The 24,033-nt window shown below is 46.0% G+C and overlaps 1 protein-coding gene across 2 annotated transcripts in view; it reads right to left on the bottom strand.

Annotated features, from left to right (window-relative positions):
* The window catches only part of haspin (histone H3 associated protein kinase), a 71,841-nt gene that overhangs the window by 5,618 nt on the left and 42,190 nt on the right, over positions 1 to 24,033 (bottom strand). Inside the window, exons 12-13 of one of the 2 annotated variants that reach the window (XM_085966889.1) lie at positions 16,193 to 16,335; positions 11,488 to 11,581 (exon numbers count right to left, since the gene is read on the bottom strand). In XM_085966889.1, coding sequence (XP_085823015.1) covers positions 11,511 to 11,581; positions 16,193 to 16,335 — 214 coding nt within the window. In that variant the 3' untranslated portion in view covers positions 11,488 to 11,510. The remainder of the gene's footprint in view (positions 1 to 11,487; positions 11,582 to 16,192; positions 16,336 to 24,033) is intronic. The other variant, XM_085966880.1, reaches the window with a different exon arrangement.

The following is a 24,033-nucleotide window of genomic DNA, read 5'->3' as shown; positions in this document are numbered from 1 at the left end:
TGAAAATCCAAATAAACAACATCTACTGGTTCCCCTTTATCTCATGTGCTAGTTACAACCTCAAAAAACTCGAACAGATTCGTCAAACACAATTTCCCTTTCATAAATCTGTGTTGACTCTGCCCAATCCTATTATTTTCTAAGTGTCCTGTTACCATGTTCTTAATAATAGATTCTAGCATTTTCCCTACTACTAATGTCAGGCTAACTGGTCTGTAGTTCCCCGTTTTCTCTCTCCCGTCTTTCTTAAATAGTGGGGTTACATTTACTACCTTTCAATCCACGGGAACCGTTCTAGAATCTATGGAATTTTGGAAGATGACAACCAATGCATCCACTATCTATATAGCCACCTCTTTCAAAACCCTAGGATTTAATCAGCTTTCAATTCCATTAATTTCTCCAGTACTATTTTTTTTAATTTTTACTAATACTAATTTCTTTCAGTTCCTCATTCTCGCTAGACCCTTGGTTCTGTACTATTTCCGGGAGGTTTTCTTGAGTCTTCTTCCAAGAAGACAGACACAGGCCGCGGTTTTGCCATTGGTGGCGGGTTGGGTGCGGGTCAGGTAAATCGGCAGGTTCCGGTCCCATCGCCACTTTCAGCCGTTAATAATTTGCAATTTTGCCCTAATTGGTCAATTAAGTTCCTGCGTGTGCGCTCCCCTGACCAATTAGTGTTTTGGGTCTGTAACTCCCCTTTGCTGACGTTTGTTAGCCAGCTGCATTTAAGGGGCCCCATGCAGCTTTGGTTCATTCTCTTATTATTTGCTGTTGGATTTCCTTCTGACATCTGCTGCCTTGACTACCTCCAGGGCCAAGGCCTCTCCCCGATTTGATGACTCCCCCCTCCATGCTCTTGTGGAGGGAGTCAGAGGTCGCAAAGAGGTACTGTTCCCATCCTCTGGGAGGAAGCAGCCACCACAGCAAACCAAAGCAGTGTGGCTGCAAATTGCTCGGGAGGCGAGCTCCAGATCCATGTGTATTTGAACCTGGGTGCAGTGCAGAAAAAGGTTCAATGACCTGGTCCGCTCAGGAAAAGGGAGTATATCACTTGGCCTCAATCTGCTCCCCATCTCCTCTCATCACCAGCACTCTGCATTGTCAACCTACTCCTGCACAACCCATTTTACCCTTACATTCCTTGCACACTTAACCAGCCCCCTCTCTCTATGTACACAATTACTTCACTATTCGACTATGCTGCCCTCACACTCGCTATCACTGTTATGCTCGGACAACAACTAAACGCACAGGGAGGGCCCTTGGTATTGGCACCTCACTCCATCTTTGTCTTCTATGCATCTATGCTATGGATTCTCTACACAAACTCCACTAGTGACCCTCATTGCAGGAAAAGAGAGCCCACAATAAGAGGGAGAGGGCAATGACAGGAGGAGGGCCACCTTCCATAGCCCATCTCACCAATGCTGAGGAGGCAGCTCTGGAAAGAATTGGAGGCGATGAGGATCTGGAAGTGGGGGACAGTCAGACGGGCGCAGCAGAGCAAGCTGGTGACAGAATAGATTTGCATCTCTCTCATTTACATTGCATGCGTGACTGATAAGTCAATCTATGGGCATCAGATGCCATATGACGATCTGCACTATTCCATGTGCATGCTACGTTAATATCACGTCTAACTTATGCTTTTACTCCCCCACAGGACCATCGGCAGCCTCCTGCCCCGCTGTCCAGGAAGAAGAGCCTGAGCCAGAAGACTCCTCAGAGGAACCTGCAACCTCCAAGGGCGCAGCGTCAGCAGAATTAAGCGCACCCAGCACCAGCGCAGATACACACACCTCGGTGGGACCTTCGCAAGATAGTGTTGTCACCTGGTGTATCACAGCTCACAAGTGAGCATCAGCAGATGGTGGAGACAGGGACAGCAGTGGAGAGTCCTCGTCGGAGGCCGCAGGGCGCTCACAGCTGTGGACCCTGTGCCTCCGGGTCTATCCAGAAGGGGAGCAGTGCTGGAACTCCAGGAACAAGTGCAGGAGTCTCTGGCAGGTTTTGTCTCCAGGGTTACTGCGAGTGTGGAGAGGATGGAGGAGTCCATGTCCAACATGAGCAGTGCCTTTGTGGAGGCAATGGCGCATGAACGCACCTCCGTGGTAAGGTTGGCTACCTCGCTGGAAAGAATTGCTATGGTAGAGAGGATGGCTACGGCCACGGCCATGGAGGAAATAAGTCGCCAAAATCTGGAAACCATGGTGAATGTTCAGAATAGACAGACATCTCTGGAGGAGCGATGGGCAGCTATTGAGCAGAGAAACCAGAGCTTCATGGAAGTCCTTTTGAGTAGGACTGCCAGTGCAGATACAGGTCTTCATGGCCCCCCTGATGTACAGCAAGGTGCTTGCTACTTGCTAGCACTGAAGTGAGGCTGACCCATGAGAAGGATGTTGGTGGCAGGCAACAAGGAAACGGGGGCTCCTCTCCAAGCGCTCACACTCCCATGCCACTGAGCAGCCCTTGGTCAGAGCCCCACCAGAGTCCTCATCCAACTGAGATGGGCGTCTCAGCCCCTGCACAGGCACAGGAGGAACAGACCGTTGCCGAGCCCTCACAGGCTCGCAAACCCAGAGGACGCCCGCCAAAGGTGTCGAAGCAGGAGCAGCACGAAAGTGAGCAAGGTGCCTCCACATCTGCTGAAGCCACAAGGGAAGCACCACATAGAAGCACACATAAGAGGAAGATAAAGCACAATTAGTCACAAGGGTAGTCACTTGGGTGTTCTGTTGTGTTGTCTTTAATTTTTGCCATGGTCATCCTTTTGTGAATTGATTAAACAGAAGTGATGGCAAACAGTTGAAGTTCTAGCCTATGTGATCTGGGAAATGGAAGTTGCACATTGAGGGCTCAGGGCGACTTGCATTTGTAATGATGGTGGTCAGAGTGATAGGAACCCACAGGTTCTTGTCCATTATCTATGTGTCCATTATCTATGGTGTGATAAGAAGGTGCCAGCCCAATGTGTTTGATTTGTCTACCTAAGCACATCTGGCGAAGAATAGTGCATCCCTTGCATTACGGGCAGCAATGTGCTCGCGTGCTGCTGCAGCTTACTGATCCGCCGCCGCAAGGTCGTCTTCCTCCTCATCTGAGGAGGCTATGCGCTGAGCCACTTGTTCCTCAGGCAGCTGCAAGCCACGATGTTGTGCAGTGCACAGCAGACCACGATGATTCTGGAGACCCTGGCTGCCGAGTACTGTGGGGCTCCATCTGGTCTGTCAAGGCATCTGAATCGTATCTTCAGCAAGCCGATGGTTTGCGCGATGATGGATCTGGTTGAAATGTGGCCAGCAATGTAGCGCTCCTCAGCTTCGTTCGATGGCCTCAACAGCGTCATCAGCCACATCTTCAGGGGATAGCCCTCGTCTCCAAGTAACCATCTGGAAAGTTGGGTTGGCGGATTGAAGAGCGGAGGCACACTAGACTGCTGCAGGATGAACGAGTCAAGACACCTGCCAGGGTACTTCGTGCAAACATGCAAAATGTCCTTCTTGTGGTTACACACTAGCTGCACATTAAGGGAGTGGAAGCCCTTGCGGTTGACAAAAACAGCTGGGTTGTGATGGAGTGCCCAAAGGGCCATATGTGTGCAGTCTACGACGCGCTGCACCCTTGGCAAGCCTGCCATATTTGCAAAGCCAACCGCATGCACGGTTACACTTGCTTGATCCATGGAGAAGTGGGTGTAATTGTGCACCTTTGCAAAGAGGGCATCGGTTACCTGCGTGATGCAAGTGTGTGCGGCCGACTGGGAAATGTGGCTGATGTCTGCTGATGAGTCCTGCAAGGATCCTGAAGCAAAAAAATTGAGGGCGGTGGTGACTTTGACAGCCACTGGTAAGGGGTGTCCACCCACTCCTCTGGGCTCCAGGTGTTGGTACAGCATTGCGCAGGTGTCAGCAACTACCTCTCGCGAAAGTCTCTGCCTCCTTTGGCACTGCCGCTCAGACATGTTGAGGAAGGTCATCCTCGGCCTGTAAACCCTGTGTTGGGGGTACCTCCTGTGGAGACGTGCGTCCTTGCACTGACGCTTTCTGCCCTATGCAGCATCAGGTGGTTAAGGAGGAGGTTGGCGCTCCTGCTGTTCCTGGTTCTGCTGCTGCCGCGGCTGCTCTTCCTCTGAATCGGAGGACCAGGATTAAAGGAAATAAATGGTTCCCATGCTGCTGGTGGATCTCAGTTAAGGAAGCGCTCAGTCAATGTGGAGAGAGGGCTTTCCCAGAAGGTCACAATGGAGATGGATCTTAGCTTCACCACTTCCAAGATCAGTAGACCTGCAAAAAGTTTTCCAAGACCTGAAAAAACAAAGTTCTGCCACCTGCAACTGATCTTTGAGAGCTGCGTTTTTATGCTGGAGCTGCAGCTGTCAAGAAGGCAGCCACTTGTGAACCCGGCACAATTAGCTGATGTGGTTTGGGAACGGTGTGGAACACACAGAAAAAGTGGCAAAATCTAAATCAGTTGTCAAAATGGCATTATCCAGGCAGTTAACAAGCAGTTAACAGCCTATCCCGCCGCTTGGTGGTGGGACCGATCGGGAGTCTGGGAGCCCACCTTTGGCAAAGTTGCACGGAGACGGGTTGACAACAGGATCAGAACCTGCCGTCAAATTTGCAATTTTACCACCTGACCCGCCTCCAAACCCACCCTTTGAGCGCTGGCAAAATCGCGGCCAAAGTATTTGTTTAATTTCTCTGTCATTTCCTTATTCCCCATTATAATTTCTCCTGTCTCAGCCTGTAAGGGACCCACGTTTACTTTCGCTAATCTTTTCCTTTTTACATATCTATAGAAGCTTTTACAGCCTGTTTTTAAGTCTCTCGCTAGTTTACGCTCATTCTATTTTCCCTTTATCAATTTATTAGTCCTCCTTTGCTAAATTCTAAAATCCTCCCAATGCTGAGGCTTACTACTCTTTTTGGCAACATTATAAGCCTCTTCCTTTGATCGAATACTATTTTTAACTTCTCGTTAGCCACAGTTGGACCAATTTTCCTGTGGGGGTTTTTGTGCCTTAAAAGGACTGTTAGCAAAATTAAAGGCAATAGAATTAAATGGACAGTGGCAGCATGGGTACAAAAGCAGTGGTGAATGGTTGTTTTTCAGACTGGACGAAAGTATACAGTGGTATTCCCCAGGGGTCAGTATTAGGACCTCTGTTCTTTTTGATGTACTTGGGTATACATAGCATAATTTCAAAGTTTGCAGACGACATGAAACTTGGAAATGTAGTAAGACAATGAGGTGGATAGTAACAGACGTCAGCAGGACATATGCAGACTGGTGAAATGGGCAGATACATGGCAGATAAAATTTAATGCAGAGAAATGTGAAGTGATACATTTTGCTAAGAAGAATGAGGAGGGGCAATATAATCTAAATGGCTCAGTTTTAAAGGGTGCAGGAACAGAGAGAACTGGGGATGTATGTACACAAATATTTGAAGGTGGTAGGACAAGTTAAGAAGGCTGTTAAAAAAGCATATATGGCTTTATTAATAGAGGAATAAAAAGAGTACAAAAGGAAGTGATGCTAAACCTTTATAAAACACTGGTTACGTCTCAGCTGGTGTACTATATTCAATTCTGGTCACCACACTTTTGGAAGGATGTCAAGGCCTTGGAGAGGGTGCAGAAGAGATTCAATAGAATTGCACCAAGGGATGAGGAACATCAGTTATGTGGAGAGACTTGAGGAGCTGGGGTTGTTCTCCTTAGAGCAGAGAAGGATAAGAGGAGATTTGCTAGAGGTGTTGACTCAGATTTGAGGCGATTGGCAAAAGAACCAGAGGCAACATGAAGAAACATTCTTTTACACAGCAAGTTGCTGTGATCTGGAATGCACTGCCTGATAGCATGGTGGAAGCAGATTCAATAGTAACATTCAAAAGAGAATTGGATAAATACTTGAAGGGAAAAAAAATTACAGGGTTATGGGGAAAGAGCAAGGGAGTGGGATTAATTGGTTAGCTCTACCAAAAGGGCATAATGGGCCGAATCGCCTCCTTCTGTATCATTCTACAATAGCCAACGTAATACCGATATTTAAGAAGGGAGATAGAACATGTTCAGGGTACTATACACCAGTCAGCTTATCAGTGGTAGAAAAATAATGGAATCCCTACTAAAAAAGGAAAAAATAGATCAAGAAGCCAAAAATATAATAATGAATAGTCAACGTGATTTCAAAAAGGGAAAGTCTTGCCATACCGCATTGAATTCTTTGAAGAGAGTACACAAGGGTAATGCAGATGATGTAATTTATCTAGATTTCCAAAAGGCCTTCAATAAAGTACCACATAATAAACGAATGAATACGGTCAGAAAATGTGGAGTCAGGGGACAAGTAGCAGTATGGATAGCTAGTTGGCTTCAAGACAGAAAGCAGAGAGAAGGGGTAAAGGGTAGCTATTCAGAGTGGCAGAAGGTGGAAAGTGAAGATGGTCCCCACAAGGATGAGTGCTGGGACCACTATTGTTCACAATTTAAATTAATGACTTAGACATTGGAATCAAAAACAATTTCTAAATTTGTGGATGACACCAAATTTTCTTTTTGGGGCGGTGGGGGAAATAGTCAATACTGAGGAGGACTAACAAATTACAATATATCAACAAACTTGCAGAATGGGCATATAATTAGCAAATGAATTTCAACACAGATAAATAGAAACATAGAAGATAGGAGCAGGAGTAGGCCATTCGGCCCCTCGAGCCTGCTCCGCCATTTAATGAGATCATGGCTGATCATCCAAATTCAGTACACTGTCCCTGCTTTCTCCCCATATCCCTTGATCCCTTTAGCCTTAAGAAATATATCCAACTCCTTCTTGAATATATTTAATGAATTGGCCTCAACTGCCTTTTGGTGGTAGAGAATTCCACAGGTTCACCACTCTCTGGTTGAAGAAATTCCTCCTCATCTCTGTCCTAAATGGCTTACCCCTTATCCTTAGACTGTGACCCCTGGTTCTGGACCCCCCCACCATCAGGAACATCCTTCCTGCCTCTAGTCTGTCTAGTCCTGTTAGAATTTTATAAGTTTCAATGAGATCCCCTCTCATTCTTCTAAACTCCAGCAAATATAAGCCCAATCGACCCAATCTCACATCATACGTCATTCCTGCCATCCCAGGTATCAGTCTGGTGAATCTTCACTGCACTCCCTCCATGGCAAGAACATCCTTCCTCAGATAAGGTGACCAAAACGGCACACAATACTCAAGGTGTGGTCTCACCAAGGCCCTGTACAACTGCAGCAAGACATCCTTGCTCCTGTACTCAAATCCTCTCGCTACGAAGGCCAACATACCATTTGCCTTCTTAACCGCCTGCTGCACCTGCATGCTTACCTTCAGCGACTGGTGCACAAGGACACCCAGGTCTCGTTGCACTTCCCCTTCTCCCAATCTATTGCCGTTCAGATAATAATCTGCCTTCCTGTTTTTGCCACCAAAGTGGATAACCTCGCATTTATCCACATACCAAAATGTAATACCTCACATTTGCAGTAAGAAAAATGAGAATCTAAATGGGTAGAAGAGCAAAGGGATCTCACACAGAAATCACTGAAAGTAGTGACGCAGGTTAATAGGGACGTAAAAAAATCAAACCAAGCATTAGGGTTTATTTCTAGAGGGATAGAATTGAAAAGTAGAGAAGTTATGCTAAACTTGTATCAAACACTGGTTAGACCACACTTAGAGTACTCTGTACTATTCTGGTCACCGTATTATAAAAAGGATATAGAGGCACTGGAGAGGGTGCAAAAAAGATATACAAGGAGGATACCAGAAATACGAGGTTATATTCATCAGGAAAGGATGAACAGGCTCGGTGTCTTTGCTCTTGGGGGGGGGGGGGGAAGGCAGCTGAGGGGTGACTTAATAAAGGCCTTTAAAATTATGAAAGGTTTTGATAGAGTAGACACAGATAGATTGTTTCTACTTGTGGGGAAGAGCATAACTAGAGGCCATCAATATAAGATAGCCACCAAGAAATCCAATAGGGTCATTCAGAAGAAACTTCTTTACCCAGAGAGTGGTGAGAATGTGGAACTCGCTAACTACCACGGAGTGGTTGAAGCAAATAGTAGATGGATTTAAGGGGAGGCTAGATAAGCATGAGGGAGAAGGGAATAGAGGGTTTGCTGATAGAGTTAGATGAGGAAAGACAGGAGGAGGCTAGAGTGGAGCATAAATGCCAGCATGGACTGGCTGGGCCAAATAGCCTGTTTCTGTATATCCTATATTATGGTTGTTCCTCAATACAACATAATTTTATCCCAGAATTATTTTAGATTCAACACAATTTCTGTACAGTTCTGAAACAAAGACACACACTTCTGGTGACAAGTAAGCACTTCCCTATTCCCTCAGTGATAGCGATTACCAACAGCATAGCCTCACATCGGTGTAGGTGATGGCTGCAAACGCCTTTCAAGGCTGTGTCCCACACTGAGGGGAAGGAAACACTAGCCCACTGATGGAAAGTATAGTGAAGCAGGAAAGGGAGAGGACCATATCCAAATGTTCAAACCTCATCCAAATAAAAAAAAAAGTGAATAATTTAAATTTCATAAAAACTAGGCAACAGGAATGCAAAATTCAAAAATCTGACATTGAACCCGAGAGCACATATGGGAAATCGCACACAACCAGCCCACAACTTTCCATCCAACGATTTTAATTTTAATGGATGGGCAGAGTTTTATGGATGATGCATCTGATTTCCCGATATGCAGGTAAGGCTCCACACCAGCAGCAATGCAATCAGAAGATTTACCCTCTTGCATACACAATGTAAACATTGTATTGCACACTCATTACCCTCAGCGACTGTTTAATTTTAGGTGAAGTGTGTAGAGGCCCTTTGTCCAAATGGTCCTCTGTTTACATAGGATATACAGCACAGACACAGGCCATTCGGCCCAACCAGTCCATGCCGGTATTTATGCTCCACACGAGCCTCCTCCCGTCTTTCCCCATCTAAATCGATCAGCATCACCGTCTATTCCCTTCTCCCTCATTTGCTTGTCTAGCCTCCCCTTAAATGCATCTATACGATTCACTTCAACCACTCCCTGTGGTAGCGAGTTCCACATTCTCACCACTCTCTGGGTAAAGATGTTTCTTCTGAATTCCCTACTGGATTTCTTGGTGACTATCTTATATTGATGACCTCGAGTTATGCTTTTCTCCACAAGTGGAAGCATTCTCTCAGTATCCACTCTATCAACATTTTTCATAATTATAAAGACCTCTATTAAGTCACCCCTCAGCCTTCTTTTTTCAAGAGAAAAAGAGATCCAGCCTATTCATCCTTTCCCGATATGTATACCCTCACATTTCTGGTATCATCCTTGTAAATCTTCCCTGCACCCTCTATATCCTTTTTATAATATGGCAACCAGAACTGTACGCAGTACTCCAAGCGTGGTCTAACCAAGGTTCGACACAGGTTTAGCATAACTTCCCTACTTTTCAATTCTATCCCTCTAGAAATAAACCCTAGTGTTTGGTTTGCCTTTTTTTTAAAAAAATGGCCTTGGTAACCTGCGTCGCAACTTTTAGTGATTTGTGTATTTGTACTCCTAGATCCCTTTGTTCCTCTACCCCACCTAGACTCACACCCTCCAAGTGATAAGTGACCTCCCTAATCTTCCTACCAAAAAGTAACACCTCAGTTATGCATTGAACCTTATTTGCCAATTACATGCCCATTCTGCAAGTTTATTAATGTCCTCCTTTAACTTGTTGCAGTCCTCCTCAGTATTGACTATCCCCCCCCCCAATTTGGTGTCATCTGCAAATTTAGAAATTGAATTTTTGATTCCTAATCGGAGGGGATGCTAAGAGGATGTTTCCCCTTGTGGGGGTATCTAGAACTAGGGGGCATAGTTTCAGAATAAGGGGTCGCCCATTTAAGATGGAGATGAGAAGGCATTTCTTCTCAGAGGGTCGTGAATCTTTGGAATTCTCTACTCCGGAGAGCTGTGAAGGCGGAGTCACTGAATATATTCAAGGCGGAGATTGACAGACATTTAAACTACAAAGGAGTCAAGGGGTATGGGGAGAGAGCAGGAAAGTGGTGTTGAGGACAAGATTGGATTAGCCATGATCTTATTGAATGGCGGAGCAGGCTTGAGGGGTCGATTGGCCTACTTCTGCTCCTGTTTATGTTCTTATGCAAGTCTAAATCGTTAATGTAAATTGTGAACAGCAGCAGTCCCAGCACTGATCCTTGTGGAACACCACTAGAAAGATGCTCTGCCACTCCTACTCTCAGCTTTCTGTCCTGAAGCCAGCCAGCAATCCATTCTGCTGCTTGCCCTGACTCCGCATTCTCTGACCTTGTTCATCAGTCTATTATGGAGTACCTTATCGAAGGCCTTTGAAAATCCAGATAAACTGCATCTACTGCATTACCATTGACTGCTCTGTTACCTCTTCAAAAAATTCAATGAGGTTGGTCAAGCAAGACTTTCCCTTTTGAAATCCATGTTGGCTATTCACGATTATATTTTTGGTTTCTAGATGTTCTTCTATTTTCTCCTTTTAGTAGGGATTCCAATATTTTCCTACCACCGAGGTTAAGCTGACTGGTCTATAATTCCCCGGACAAGTTATACCGCCTTTCTTAAACATCGGTATTACGTTAGCTATCTGCCAGTCCTCTGGCACAACGCCTTTTTCTAACGAATTATTAAATATGCGTAGTAATGCCTCTGCCATCTCTTCCGTAGATGCTTTTAAAATGCATGGATGCAATCCATCCGGACCAGGGGTTTTTATCCTCGGAGTTTGATTACTTTATTTAATATATCCACTTTTTTTTTTAAATTTTAAATGCACTTACATCATTACTAACCTCATCATCCAATGTCATGTCCATCTGATCTATCTCCCTGGTAAATACTGAAGGAAAATGATTATAATATACTGGCATGGATTGAAAATTGGTTAACAGACAGGAAACAGAAAGTAGGAATAAATGGGTCTTTTTTGGGGTGGCAGGTGGTGACTAGTGGGGTACCAAATGTAATATTCCCAAGTTTGCTGACGACACGAAACGAGGTGGGATTGAGAGTTGAGGAGGATGCAAAGAGGCTTCAAGGCAAATTAGACAAGTTGAGTGAGTGCGCAAATACAATGGCAGATGCAGTATAACGTGGATAAATGTGAAGTTACCACTTTGATAGGAAAAACAGAAAGGCAGAGTATTATATAAATGGTGATTGATTGGGAAATGTTGATGTACAAAGGGACCTGGGTGTCCTTGCACAAGTCACTGAAAGCAAACATGCAGGTGCAGCAAGCAGTTAGGAAGGCAAATGGTATGTTGGCCTTCATTGCAAGAGGATTTGAGTACAGGAGCAAGGATGTCTTGCTACAGTTATACAAGGCCTTGGTGAGACCACACCTGGAATACTGTGTGCACTTTTGGTCTCCTTACCTAAAAAAGGATATGCTTACCATAGAGAAAGTGCAGCGAAGGTTCACCAGACCGATTCCGGAGATGGCAGGACTGTCGTATGAGGAGAGATTGGGTCGCCTAGGCCTGTATTCACTAGAGTTTAGAAGAATGAGAGGGGATCTCATTGAAATGTATAAATTTGACAGGGCTAGATAGACTGGATGCAGAGAGGATGTTTCCCCTGGCTGGGGGGTCTAGAACGAGGGGTCACAGTCTCAGGATACGGGGTAGGACATTTAGGACTGAGATGAGGAGAAATGTCTTCACTCAGAGGGTGGTGAACCCGTGGAATTCTCTGCCACAGAAGGCTGTGGAGGCCAAGTCACTGAATATATTTAAGGAGATAGATAGATTTCCAGACACAAAAAGGTGTCAAGGGGTATGGGGAGATATGTGAAGAGAAAAAGACTGGTAAAGTCAAGCGTAGGTCCCCTGCAATCAGAATCAGGGGAATTTATCATGGGGAACAAAGACATGGCAGACCAAATAAATACATACTTTGGTTCTGTCTTCACAAAAGGAGGGCACAAATAAACTCCCACAGATGTCTGGGAACATAGGGTCTAATGAGAGGGAGGAACTGAATGAAATCAGTATTTGTAGGGAAATAGTGTTAGGGAAATTGACGGGATTGAAGGCCGATAAATCCCCAGGGCTTGATAATCTACATCCTACATTAAGGAAGTGGCCCTAGAAATAGTAGATGCATTGCTGGTCATCTTCCAAAATTCTAGAGACTCGAACAGTTCCCATGGATTGGAGGGTAGCTAATTAAAAAAGGTGGGAGAGAGAAAACGGGGAATTACAGACCGGTAAGCCTGACATCGGTAGTGGGGAAAATGCTAGAGTCCATTATAAAAGATGTAATAGCAGAGCACTTGGAAAACAGTGACAGGATCGGACAAAGTCAACATGGATTTACAAAAAGGTAAATCATGCTTGACTAATCTACTGGAATTTTGAGAGGATGTAACTGGTAGAATAGATTAGGGAGAACCAGTGGATGTGGTGTTTTTGGACTTTCAGAAGGCTTTCGATAAGGTTCTGCATAAGAGACTAGCGTGCAAAGTTGAAGCACATGGGATTGGGGGTAAGGTACTGACTTGGATAGAGAACTGGTTGGCAGACAGGAAGCAAAGAGTTGGAATAAACTGGTCTTTTTCCAAGTGGCAGGCAGTGACTAGTGGGGTACCGCAAGGATCGGTGCTAGGACCCCAGTTATTCACAATATATATTAATGATCTAGACGAGGGAATTAGATGTAATATCTCCAAGTTTGCAGACGACACAAAGCTGGGTGGGTGTGTGTGCTGTGAGGAGGATGCAGAGAAACTCCAGTACGATTTGGACAGGTTGGGCGATTGGGCAGATGCAGCATAATGTGGATAAATGCGAGGTTATCCACTTTGGTGGCAAAAACAGGAAGGCAGATTATTATCTGAACGGCAATAGATTGGGAAAAGGGGAAGTGCAACGAGACCTGGGTGTCCTTGTGCACCAGTTGCTGAAGGTAAGCATGCAGGTGCAGCAGGCGGTTAAGAAGGCAAATGGTATGCTGGCCTTCATAGCGAGAGGATTCGAGTACAGGAGCAAGGATGTCTTGCTGTAGTTGTACAGGGCCTTGGCGAGACCACACCTTGAGTATTGTGTGCAGTTTTGGTTGCCTTATCTGAGGAAGGATGTTCTTGCCATGGAGGGAGTGCAGCGAAGATTCACCAGACTTATACCTGGGATGGCAGGAATGATGTATGGAGAGAGATTGGGTCGATTAGGCTTATATTCACTAGAGTTTAGAAGAATGAGAGGGGATCTCATTGAAACTTATAAAATTCTAACAGGACTAGATGCAGGAAGGATGTTCCCGATGGCAGGGGAGTCCAGAACCAGGGGTCACAGTCTAAAGATAAGGGGTAAGCCATTTAGGACTGAGATGAGGAAGAATTTCTTCACCCAGAGAGTGGTGAACCTGTGGAATTCTCTACCACAGAAGACAGTTGAGGCCAATTCATTAAATATATTCAAGAAGGAATTAGATATATTTCTTAAGGCTAAGCGGATCAAGGGATATGGGGAGAAAGCAGGAACAAGCTACTGAATTTGGATGATCAGCCATGATCGCATTGAATGGAGGAGCAGGCTCGAGGGGCCGAATGGCCTACTCCTGCACCTATCTTCTATGTTTCTATGAGAGAGCAGGAATATGGTATTGAGATAGAGGATTAGCCATGATCATACTGAATGGCAGAGCAGGCTCAAAGTGCTGAATAGCCTATTCCTGCTCCTATTTTTCTATGTTAATATTTCTGCAATCTCTAGCGTTACTTGTGGTATTGTCCTGACTATCCCTTAAGGGCACTATTCCCATTCCAACCTTCCTTTTTTAGTGATGTTTGATGTGCTATTTTTCATTGGATTCCAAGAATAGTGTTATATCAAGGGAGCACTAGACTTATTTTTTTCCCAACCATATATTGGACATATTAGGGTGGTTTTCCATTTTTTTCTAATAGCATTGCTCAATAAAGAATGATATCTGCATTGAAGGACTAATTATTCATTTTGAGCTGACTGAGTAATAATCAACAGTTAGTTACCAAGCAACAGCTATACAATATTGAAGAGCAGTGACAATTTTCAAATCCAAGAACATTCTCGTCCACTGAGCTCGGGAGTAACATGTAAAATAAGTAGTCAGTGGCAATAACTCTTCTGGGTTTTGACAATGTTAATCTTCCATGTCTGGGATGGTTTTCAGCCAGCCATTGAAAATCCTTCATCTTGCTATTTAGAAAAAGAAAATGTGCTCACACCTCTAAAATGGAGAATGGGATCCAGAAGAAATAATAAGCAAAAAAATGTTCAATATTTAATTGTTTCAAGGAGGAAGGAAAGGATGGCAATAAGTTAGATTATGTTAAAAAAAGGTAAAACAAAAAAGAGTTATAAAAATGAGAAAATTAGAAAGAAACAGACTAGGGCAGATGACAAATGTTCTCATTATTAGGTAAAAGTGCTTTCTTTAAGCAATTTAGAGTTAATATTAGAGTCAGTCCAGGGTTTTAAAGGAAGTAGGTGAGCACATTGCAGATGCCCTAACTAGGATCTTCCAAAGTTCTCTCAATTCAGGAACCGTTCCTTTAGATTGAAAAATTGCACGTCACTCTGTTATTTAAGAGGCGAGAGAGGGAAACCAGGGAATTATAGATCGGTTAGCCTAACATCTGTAGTCTATAATTAAGGATGGAGTGACTGAACACTGAACATTTTCAGCTAATCAGAGAGAGCTAGCATGGATTTGTAACGGGTAGGTCATGTCTGACAAACTTGATTGAATTTTTTGAAGAGGTGACTAAAGTAGTGGACAGTGAAATATCTATGGATGTCATTTATATAGACTTCCAGAAGGCATTCAATAAAGTACCTCATAAGAGGCTGTTGGCTAAGTTGAAACTCATGGACTTGAGGGCAAATTACTGACCTAGTTAGGAGATTGACTGAGCAGCAGGAGACAGTAGGGATAATGGACAGGTACTCTAATTGGCAGGATGCGACTAGTGGCATCCCACAGGGATCTGTGTTGGGGATCAATTCACTATTTATTAATGACTTGGATGATGGAATAGAGCACCACATATCCAAGTTTGCTGATGACACTAAGATAGGTGGCATTGTAAGCAGTGTAGATGGAAACATAAAATTACAAAGAGATATTAATCGATTAAGTGAATGGGCAAAACTGTGACAAATGGATTTCAATATAAGCAAGTGTGAGGACATCAACTTTGGACCTCCACTACTTCTAGTTTTTCACCATTTAGAAAGTACTCGGAGTTACCCTTCAAGTCCAAAGAGACTTGGGGGTCCATGCACATAGATCATTAAAATGTCATAGATTGGTACAAAAATAAATCAAAAAGCTAATGGAATGCTGGCCTTTATGTCTAGAGGACTAGAATACAAGGGGTTAGAAGTCATACTGCAGCTATACACAGCCCTGGTTAGATCACACCTAGAGTACTGTGCTTAATTCTGGGCATCACACCGTAGGAAGGATATGTTGGCCTTGGAGGGATTGTGGCGTAGATTTGACACATGGCATGATACATGGACTTTAAAGGTTAAATTACAAGAAGAGATTACACAAATTTAGAAGATTATGGGATGATTTGATCGAAGTTTAAGATATTAAAATCAATCTGATTTAAATGCTGCAATAAAATGCAGTAGGGTAGATAGAAACTATTACCGCTGGTTGGGGAGTCTAGGACTAGGGGACATAGCTTAAAAATTAGAGCCAGACCTTTCAGGAGTGAAGTGAAGAAACACTTCTACACACAGTTGTGGAAGTTTGGAACTCTTCCACAAACAGCAGTTGCTGCTTGGTCAATTGTTAATTTTATATCTGAGATTGATATAGTTCTGTACACAAAATGTATTAAGGGATATGGTACAAAGGCAGGTACATCGAGTTAGGTCGCAGATCAGCCATGATCTCATTGAATGGCAGAACAGGCTCGAGTGGCTAAATGGCCTACTCCTGTTCCTACGTTATAAAGCTATTCCTGATGTTTGTTTTTACTATATTAGTATTAGTTCCAGTACCACAATGTATGAGCTGATTAAAAACCTGCAAGTCCAGTTGATCAAGGGAAACAGAAATATTTAAACGTCAAACACAGAGCTTATATTTGCATTATCACTGACCTCTTCCCATTCTTGATAGAGTATAATCAATAATATTGACCATAAATCCATGGGTGTCAATATTGAAAGTATTCCCACACAATTTGTATCCAATCTGTCTGATGTCAGTTTCCTTGATAAGAACATTACCCCAGTGCAAGTCTCTGAAATTGAATTCAAACAAGGACTCAGATACTGCACAATTAATATCAAAGAAAAACATTGCAGCTTATAAAATGCAAAATACCTCAGGCCTAAAATTCCTGGGGCTGGGGAGGATAGAATGAATGCGTTCCCAGCAGGGAAGCCACAAATGAGGCAGAATCCAGATCTGCCAGGTTTCTACCCTGCACAACTTCCACAAATTGTAGTCCAAAAGGGTGGGTGCTTTTTGGTCCCTACTTCGGTCAGCCAGATTTGAGGACTTGAGGAATTACACGCAGCTCAACTCAAGATAGCTGGCAAAAATCCCATTGAGCCCAAGAGCAGGAATAGGTTCCGTACTGGGCCTTAAGGCAGTCCCAAGAATGATACCAGGAAAGTTTAATAGATCCCAGGGAGTAATTGCCTTAAAAACACACCTTTACTCAACGAGGGGCAAACAAAAAAAAGTCTCCACTACTTTTCTTTAGGCAACGGCTTTCCACCTTACTGGGGTGTTGCCTCCATAGGTGGGGTCCATCTGATCGGAATATTAAAATTTCTGTCTTGTGATTTGGAACGTCAATGGCTGGGCAAAGTGGCAGGTGGAAATCCAGTCCCATCACATTTCCACCCCCTTAAGATGACCGGAAGGAGCAGACTTGGAGGGAGCACAGCGAGAGCGGAGCAGTCCCGAGCAGCAGGAGCACGAGACCGGAAGAAGTACACCTGGAGGGAGCTCAGCGAGAGCGGAGCAGTTAAAAGGAGCGGCAGCAATTCAACAGAGGCAGTTTTTGAAAAAGTGATGTCGGCACAAGGGAAGGAGCTGATTGGTGAAAGTTTATAAGTTTATTTCTGCTGGGTTAGTTCTTAGTCTATTAAATAAAGGCATGGCAAGGCAACTTAGTCCCGTGGAGTGCATATCCTGTACCATGTGGGAAGTCCTGGATGCATCGCGTAGCCTGGACGACCACATGTGCGGGAAGTGTTGCCAGCTACAGCAACTCGAGCTACAGGTTTCGGAGCTTGAGCGCCAACTAGAGTCCCTGCGGTGCAACCGCGAGGTGGAGAGTTACGTGGATAGCAAGTTTCTAGGTGGTCACCCCGCAGCTTAAGAGTAAGCAGGCAGAGAGGGAATGGGTGACTGCCAGGCAGAAGAGGACCACCAGGCAGGTAGTGCAGGAGTCCCCGGAGTGCATTGCGCTCTTCAACCAGTATTCTGTTCCGAGTACTGGTGAGGGCGATGGTTCCTCTGGGGAGTGCAGCCAGAGTCAAGTCCATGGCACCACAGGTGGCTCAGCTGCACAGTGGGTGGGGGGGGGGGGGGGGGGGGGGGAAGAAAGAAAAAAAGAGTGCAAGAGCAATAGTGGTAGGGGATTCGATAATTAGGGGGAGCAGACAGGCGTTTCTGTGGCCGTAGACGTGACTCCAGGATGGTATGTTGCCTCCTTGGTGCCAGAGTCAAGGATGTCACTGAGCAGCTGCAGGACACGGAGGGGGGAGGGTGAACAGCCAGAGGTCATGTCCATATCAGTACCAACGACATAGGCAGAAAGAGGGATGAGGTCCTGCAAGCAGAGTATTAGGGAGCTAGGAGAGAGATTAAAAAGCAGGACCTCAAAAGGTAGTAATCTCCGGATTACTCCCGGTGCCACATGCTAGTAAGTACAGGAATAGGAGGATAGAACAAATGAATGCATGGCTGGAGAGATGTTGCAGGAGGGAGGGTTTTAGGTTCCTGAGGCATTGGAACGGTTTCTGGGGAAGGTGGCACCTCTACAACGCTACAAGCCAGATGGGTTATACCTAAACAGAGCCGGGACCAATATTCTCGTGGGGAGGGTTTAAACTAGCTTGGCAGGGAGATAGGCACCAGCATATCAGAGTAGAAAAGAGAAATAAGGTGCATAATAGAGGGAGTGCGTTGGATAGTAGTAGAGGCGGTAGTAGTACTATATTAGTCTTTCTTAGTCTGCTATCTATGAAAAATTCAAAAGTGGGTTTAGAATTGTTGTGTCTCAAGGGGTTTTATACCCTTACCTATATAACAATTATAAAAGGAGGACTCCGGGGTGGAGAGTTTAGTTAACGGCCGTTTTATTTACAATGTGCTTCTTCACTCAATGCACTACATTTCCCATAGTGCATTGCAAATCACCACTACAGTATCCCATGTGGGACAATTCTAATACACAACATATTTCCTCCCCCTTAAAATAGAATGTCCACAAAACAGAATAACTGAAAATGACTATAACTTTGGAAGAGAGGGTAGACTGCCTCTACACTCCGCTAACCCTGGGGATTATTCTGCCCCATGCACACCGGTTAGCACTAACTGTAACTAAGGCGCTCTGGAGGCTGCCTTTCTCTTTGGGGGTAACGCCTAGTCTCAGGAGCAGGCTCTGGCTGGCTCTCCCGTGACCCTGCAGGCGTGACTTCCTCCCTCGATGGCAGAAGAGTGGATGGTGCCACCGTCTCAGGGTCGGACGACCAGTCCCTGCTGGAGCCCCCAGCAGGTCCTTGATCCTCTGTTTCTTGGGTTACCTGTGGCAACTGTCTTGGCAGTAACTGGTCTACATGCCGTCTCCATGTTCGGTCGTCTCCGGTGCAGACTCGGTACGAAACGGGGCCCGTCTTTTGAATGACCATAGCCGGGACCCACCGCTCCGGGGGGGGGGGGGGGGGGGGGGGGGGTGTAGTTATGCGCGAGGACTTTGCCCCCCACCACAAAGTGTCGTTCTTTGGACCTCTGAGCTCGTCTGCTGACTTGATCCTGCTGATTGGCGTGCACCACTGCTTCTGTGGACGTTGGCCTCAGCAGGTCAAGGCGTGTCCGTAGCTGCCTTCCCATGAGTAGGTAAGCAGGAGATGCTCCAGTCGTAGCATGAGGCGTGTTTCGGTATTTCAGCAAGAAAGCATTCAGGCGCTGCTTTAGAGGAGCATCACTTCTTGCCGCTTTCAACGCGCGTTTCAGCGTTCTGACAAATCTCTCCGCCAATCCATTCGTGGATGGATGATAAGGCGCGGAGAACGTGTGCTGGATTCCATTGCTCTTGAGGAACTCCTCCATCTCCTGGGATGTGAACTGTGTTCCATTGTCGGTTACGATCTGCTCCGGCAGACCAAATTGCCCGAACATCTGAGTTTCGATGGTTTTCTCCGTAGTGGTAGTGGACATTACTGCAACCTCCGGCCATTTGGAATGGGAGTCCACCGCGACCAAGAACATCGCTCCTTCCACTGGTCCAGCGAAGTCCAGATGGATCCGTTACCACGGTGTCGCCGGCCATTCCCATGGATGCAGTGGCGCTGCTCTTGGCGTATCCCTGGTTGTCTCGCATGATGGGCATGATTTCGCTTCAACTTCAATTTCATGATCCAGACCGGGCCACCAGAAGTAGCTCCGTGCCAGCTCCTTCATCCGGACAATACCACAATGTCCTGAGTGCAGCTCGTTGAGGACATGTTTCCGCAGCTTTGGTGGCATGATCACTCGCATGCCCCAAAGGAGGCATCCTGATGTGACAGACAACTCCTTCCCTCTTGACAGGTAAGGTAGGAGCTCAGGTGGTGCGTCTGACACCCGTGATCAGTCTCCTCGCATCACCCGATCCAGCACCTTAGATAGCGTAGGGTCCACTCTGGTCTCTTTCTTGTCCTGCCGGGCCGTGACATGGGCATTGCTCACCATGTCAAAGTAGAAAATCTTCTGCTCACAGCCCAGAGGGCACAGGCAGCGGAAGTCTTGACAATCCGTCCGCATTGCCATGTGCTGCTGACCGTCGGTATTTGATGTTGTAATTGTGAGCACTTAACATCAGCGCCCAGCACTGCATCCTGCACGCTGCCAGGGAGGGTATTCCTGTGTGTGGACCAAAGATCGATGTCAGAGGACGATGATCTGTCGGCAAGGTAAATTTCCTTCCGAACAAGCAGTGATGGAACTTTGATTCCAAAGATGATGCCCAAAGCCTCTTTCGATCTGCGGGTATTTCACCTCCGCCTTGCTCAGGGACCTTGACGCGAATGCAATCGGCTTCTCTTCGCCCGAGGGAAAGATGTGGGACACGACCACGTCGACGCCATAAGGCGACACATCACAGGCCAGCTGAATCTGCAATGACGGGTCAAAGCACGTCAACACTCTGGGGTCAGTCAAAGCTGCTTTGGCTTTCTTGAATGCAGCTTCGCACTCCTTCGTCCACGCCCAGGCCTTGCCCGGACACAGCAACTCATGTAATGGCTTCAACAGTGATGCCAGCTGTGGAATAAACTTTCCGTAATAGTTCAGGAGACCCAAGAATGACCGCAGCTGGCCGACATTTGTAGGTGCAGGAGCGTCGGCAATGGCTTTCACTTTCGACGGTGCTGTGTGTAGGCCGCCCGCGTCATGGCACGGTGGCATAGTGGTTAGCACTGTTGCCTCACAGCGCCAGGGACCCGGGTTCGAATCCGGCCTCAGGTGACTGTGGAGTTTGCACATTCTCCCCGTGTTTGCGTGGGTTTTCTCCGGGTGCTCCGGTTTCCTCCCACAGTCCAAAGATGTGCAGGTTAGGTTGATTGGCTATGATAAATTGACCCTTAGTGTTAGGGGGATTAAATACGTGGGGTTACGGAGATAGGGTGGGATGTGTGTTGGTGCAGGGGTTACGGGGATCGGGTGGAATATGTGTCGGTGCAGGCTCGATGGGCCAAAATGGCCTTTATCTGCACTGTGGGGTTTCTGTGATTCTGTGATGACATAGCCTAGGTACTCCACTGATGGCTTGAAAAATTCGCATTTGTCCTTGCAAACGCGCAAGCCATAGTCTTCAAGTCTTCCCAGTGTCTTCGTCAGGTTCTGCAGATGCTCGTTGTCGTCCTTTCCTGTGACAAGGATATCGTCGAGATAACATTGTACCCCTGGAATGCCGCTTAAGATCTGGTCCATAGCCCGCTGAAACAATTCTGGTGCTGACGTTATACCAAAGGGTAGGCGGCAGTACCTGTAGAGGCCCTTGTGGGTGGTGATGGTGAAGTACTTCTGTGCGTCCTCTTCTACATGCATCTGCAAGTAGGCTTGGCATAGATCAATCTTGCTAAACTTCTGACCGCCTGCTAGACCCGCGAAAAGATCTTCAATGATGGGGAGGGGGTACTGTTCAGCTGAGAGCACAGGATTCACTGTTACTTTGAAATCTCCACATAAGCGAACCGCGCCGTCACTCTTCATCACTGGTACCACGGGCGTGGCCCACTCACTGCGAAACCGGCACCAGGACCCCTATCTTGACTAGACGCTCCAGGTCAGCCTCCACCTTTGGTCTGAGGGCGTAGGGAACACTCCTGGCCTTCAGGAATCGTGGCTGGCTGTCAGGCTTCACCTCGAGTTTGACTGTAATCCCCTTCATCCTCCCCAATTCTCCGTCAGACAGCCACATGCTTTGTCAACACTGATGCTAGCCCTGCCTCTTCGACTGACACCGCATTCACTTTTTTCCAATCCAGATGAATTTTCTCCAACCATGGCCTGCCCATCAGGGATGGATAGTCACCCGTGACCACGTAAACTGGCAGCATCATCGTTTGTCCATTAAGCTCCACCTTGACCTCCGTCTTACCCAGCATTGGGACTGTTTCCCCAGTGTAGGTCTTTAAGATGAGCTTGGCCGGCGTCAGTGATAGGTGGTTCAGATTTTCTTTGAATAGCTTCTTTGAAATCAAGGAGACAGCAGCCCCCGTATCCAGCTCCATTTTGACCGGTATTCCCTCTAGTAGTGGAGTGACTCCATCGCCTGATGAGCCTCCATTCACCGTTAACACATGGAGATTCAGCTCCCCATCAGAGTCTGTGTCACTGTCTTCCTGTTCTTGTTTCACCATGTGTAGGTTTTTCTTTTTAGAACGTCAGTTGGATGTATGTGTTTCCTTGTTTGTTTTTGTGTGTCTCTGTGTAGGATTGTTTGCTTTGCCCTTTACACACACGTTCAATGTGTCCTTTCTTTTCACATTTCCGACAGGTCAGGTCTTTACACCAGCAGTCAGATGGCTGATGACCTGACCTTCCACATCTATAATACTCTCTGGCACCCCTTGCATGCTTATCCGGTGTAGCTGCTACCCTGTGCACTCTTGTTGCAGCCCCCAACAGCTGTGCATCTTTAGCTGCTAACTCCATAGACACAGCTAGCTCCACTGCTGATTTAAGCGTCAGTTTGTCAGTCGTAAGCAAGCGCTTCTGTGTTGCTTCACATCTTAATCCACACACAAACCAATCACGGACAGTGTCATTTAGAGTTTCACCAAACTCACAATGCTCAGTTAGCTTCTTTAGCACTGCAACATATTCGGCTATGGACTCACCCTCCCCTTGGTTTCCTTTGTGAACCTGAACCTCTCGGCAATCAGCAGCGGCTTGGGTGCGAAATGTGTTTCCAAAACTTCCACAATCTGATCATATGTCTTAACGCCGGGCTTATCCGGGTGCATCAAACTCCGTAACAAGCCAAATGTTTTTGCTCCGATCACACTGAGGAACGTCGCCACTTTCACGTCATCTTCAATGCCATTTGCAGTCATGAAAAATCCGAAACGCTCTGCATAAGCACTCCATTGCTCCGCCGTTTCATCAAATGGTCCAAACGCTCCGGTTAGCATAGCCATTTTGTTTTCTTTACAGTCCTTTTCCTCCACTTCGTTTCACTGTATCGTTACTCTCCCCCTTCTTATTTGTGTAACACATGAACCACCACCTTTACGAGGCGATTGCATCAGCACTACACTGCAGGCACGCCATTAAGAAAAGACAGGAACTTCTTACTTTAAACAATCGCCGATTCCAGTGCAAAGTGATGCGCAAGTCCGTCGTCCTCGTCGCCAGTTTTGTTGTGTCTCAAGGGGTTTTATACCCTTACCTATATATAACAATTGAGGACTCCGGGGTGGAGAGTTTAGTTAACGGCCATTTTATTTACAATGTGCTTCTTCACTCAATGCACTACATTTCCCATAGTGCATTGCAAATCACCACTACAGTATCCCATGTGGAACAATTCTAATACATATTCAAAATACACAACAAGAATGCATGTATGTAAACGCACAAAGTGTGATGAAGAAGGTTGGTGAGCTGCAAGCACAATTAGCTGTGCGGCAATATGATGTGGCAACAATGGAAACGTGGCTTGAAAACGGTGAGGGCTGGGCACTTAATATTCATGGGTACAAAGGTGTTCAGAAAAGATAGGGAAGGAAAAAAGGGAGGTGGGTGGCAGTGCAGACTAAGGAAGACATTGCAGTGTTGGAAAGGGAGGGTGTTCTTGAGGGGACAAGGACAGAATCCATTTGGTTAGAGTTGAAGAGCAAAAAGGGTATGCTCACACTATTGCTGGTATTCTATAGGCCTCCAAATAGTGAAAGGGAGGCAGAGAAGCAAATCTGCAGGAAAATTGCAGAGATATGCAAGAGCTATATAGAGTGGTGATATTAGGGGACTTTAATTACCCAAATATCGATTGGGATAATGCTAGGGTAAAAGGGAAAGGAGGGGGGGGGGGGAGGAATTTCTGAAATGTGTTCAGGAGAATTTCCTTGACCAATATGTTCTTGGCCCAACTAGGAAGGAGGCATTGCTGGCTCTGGTGCTGGGGAATGAGGTGGGTCAGGTCAACCAAGTGTCTGTGGGAGAACACTTGGGTACGAGTGATCATCGTATCATAAGATTTAGATTAGCAATGGAG

Source organism: Somniosus microcephalus, chromosome 2 (genome assembly GCF_052327205.1).
Source record: "Somniosus microcephalus isolate GS21.2 chromosome 2, FLI_Smic_1.0, whole genome shotgun sequence".
NCBI classification, from domain to species: Eukaryota; Metazoa; Chordata; class Chondrichthyes; order Squaliformes; family Somniosidae; genus Somniosus; species Somniosus microcephalus.
The sequence above is the reverse complement of the archived record's forward strand: the minus strand, read 5'-3'. Positions and strand labels throughout refer to the sequence as shown.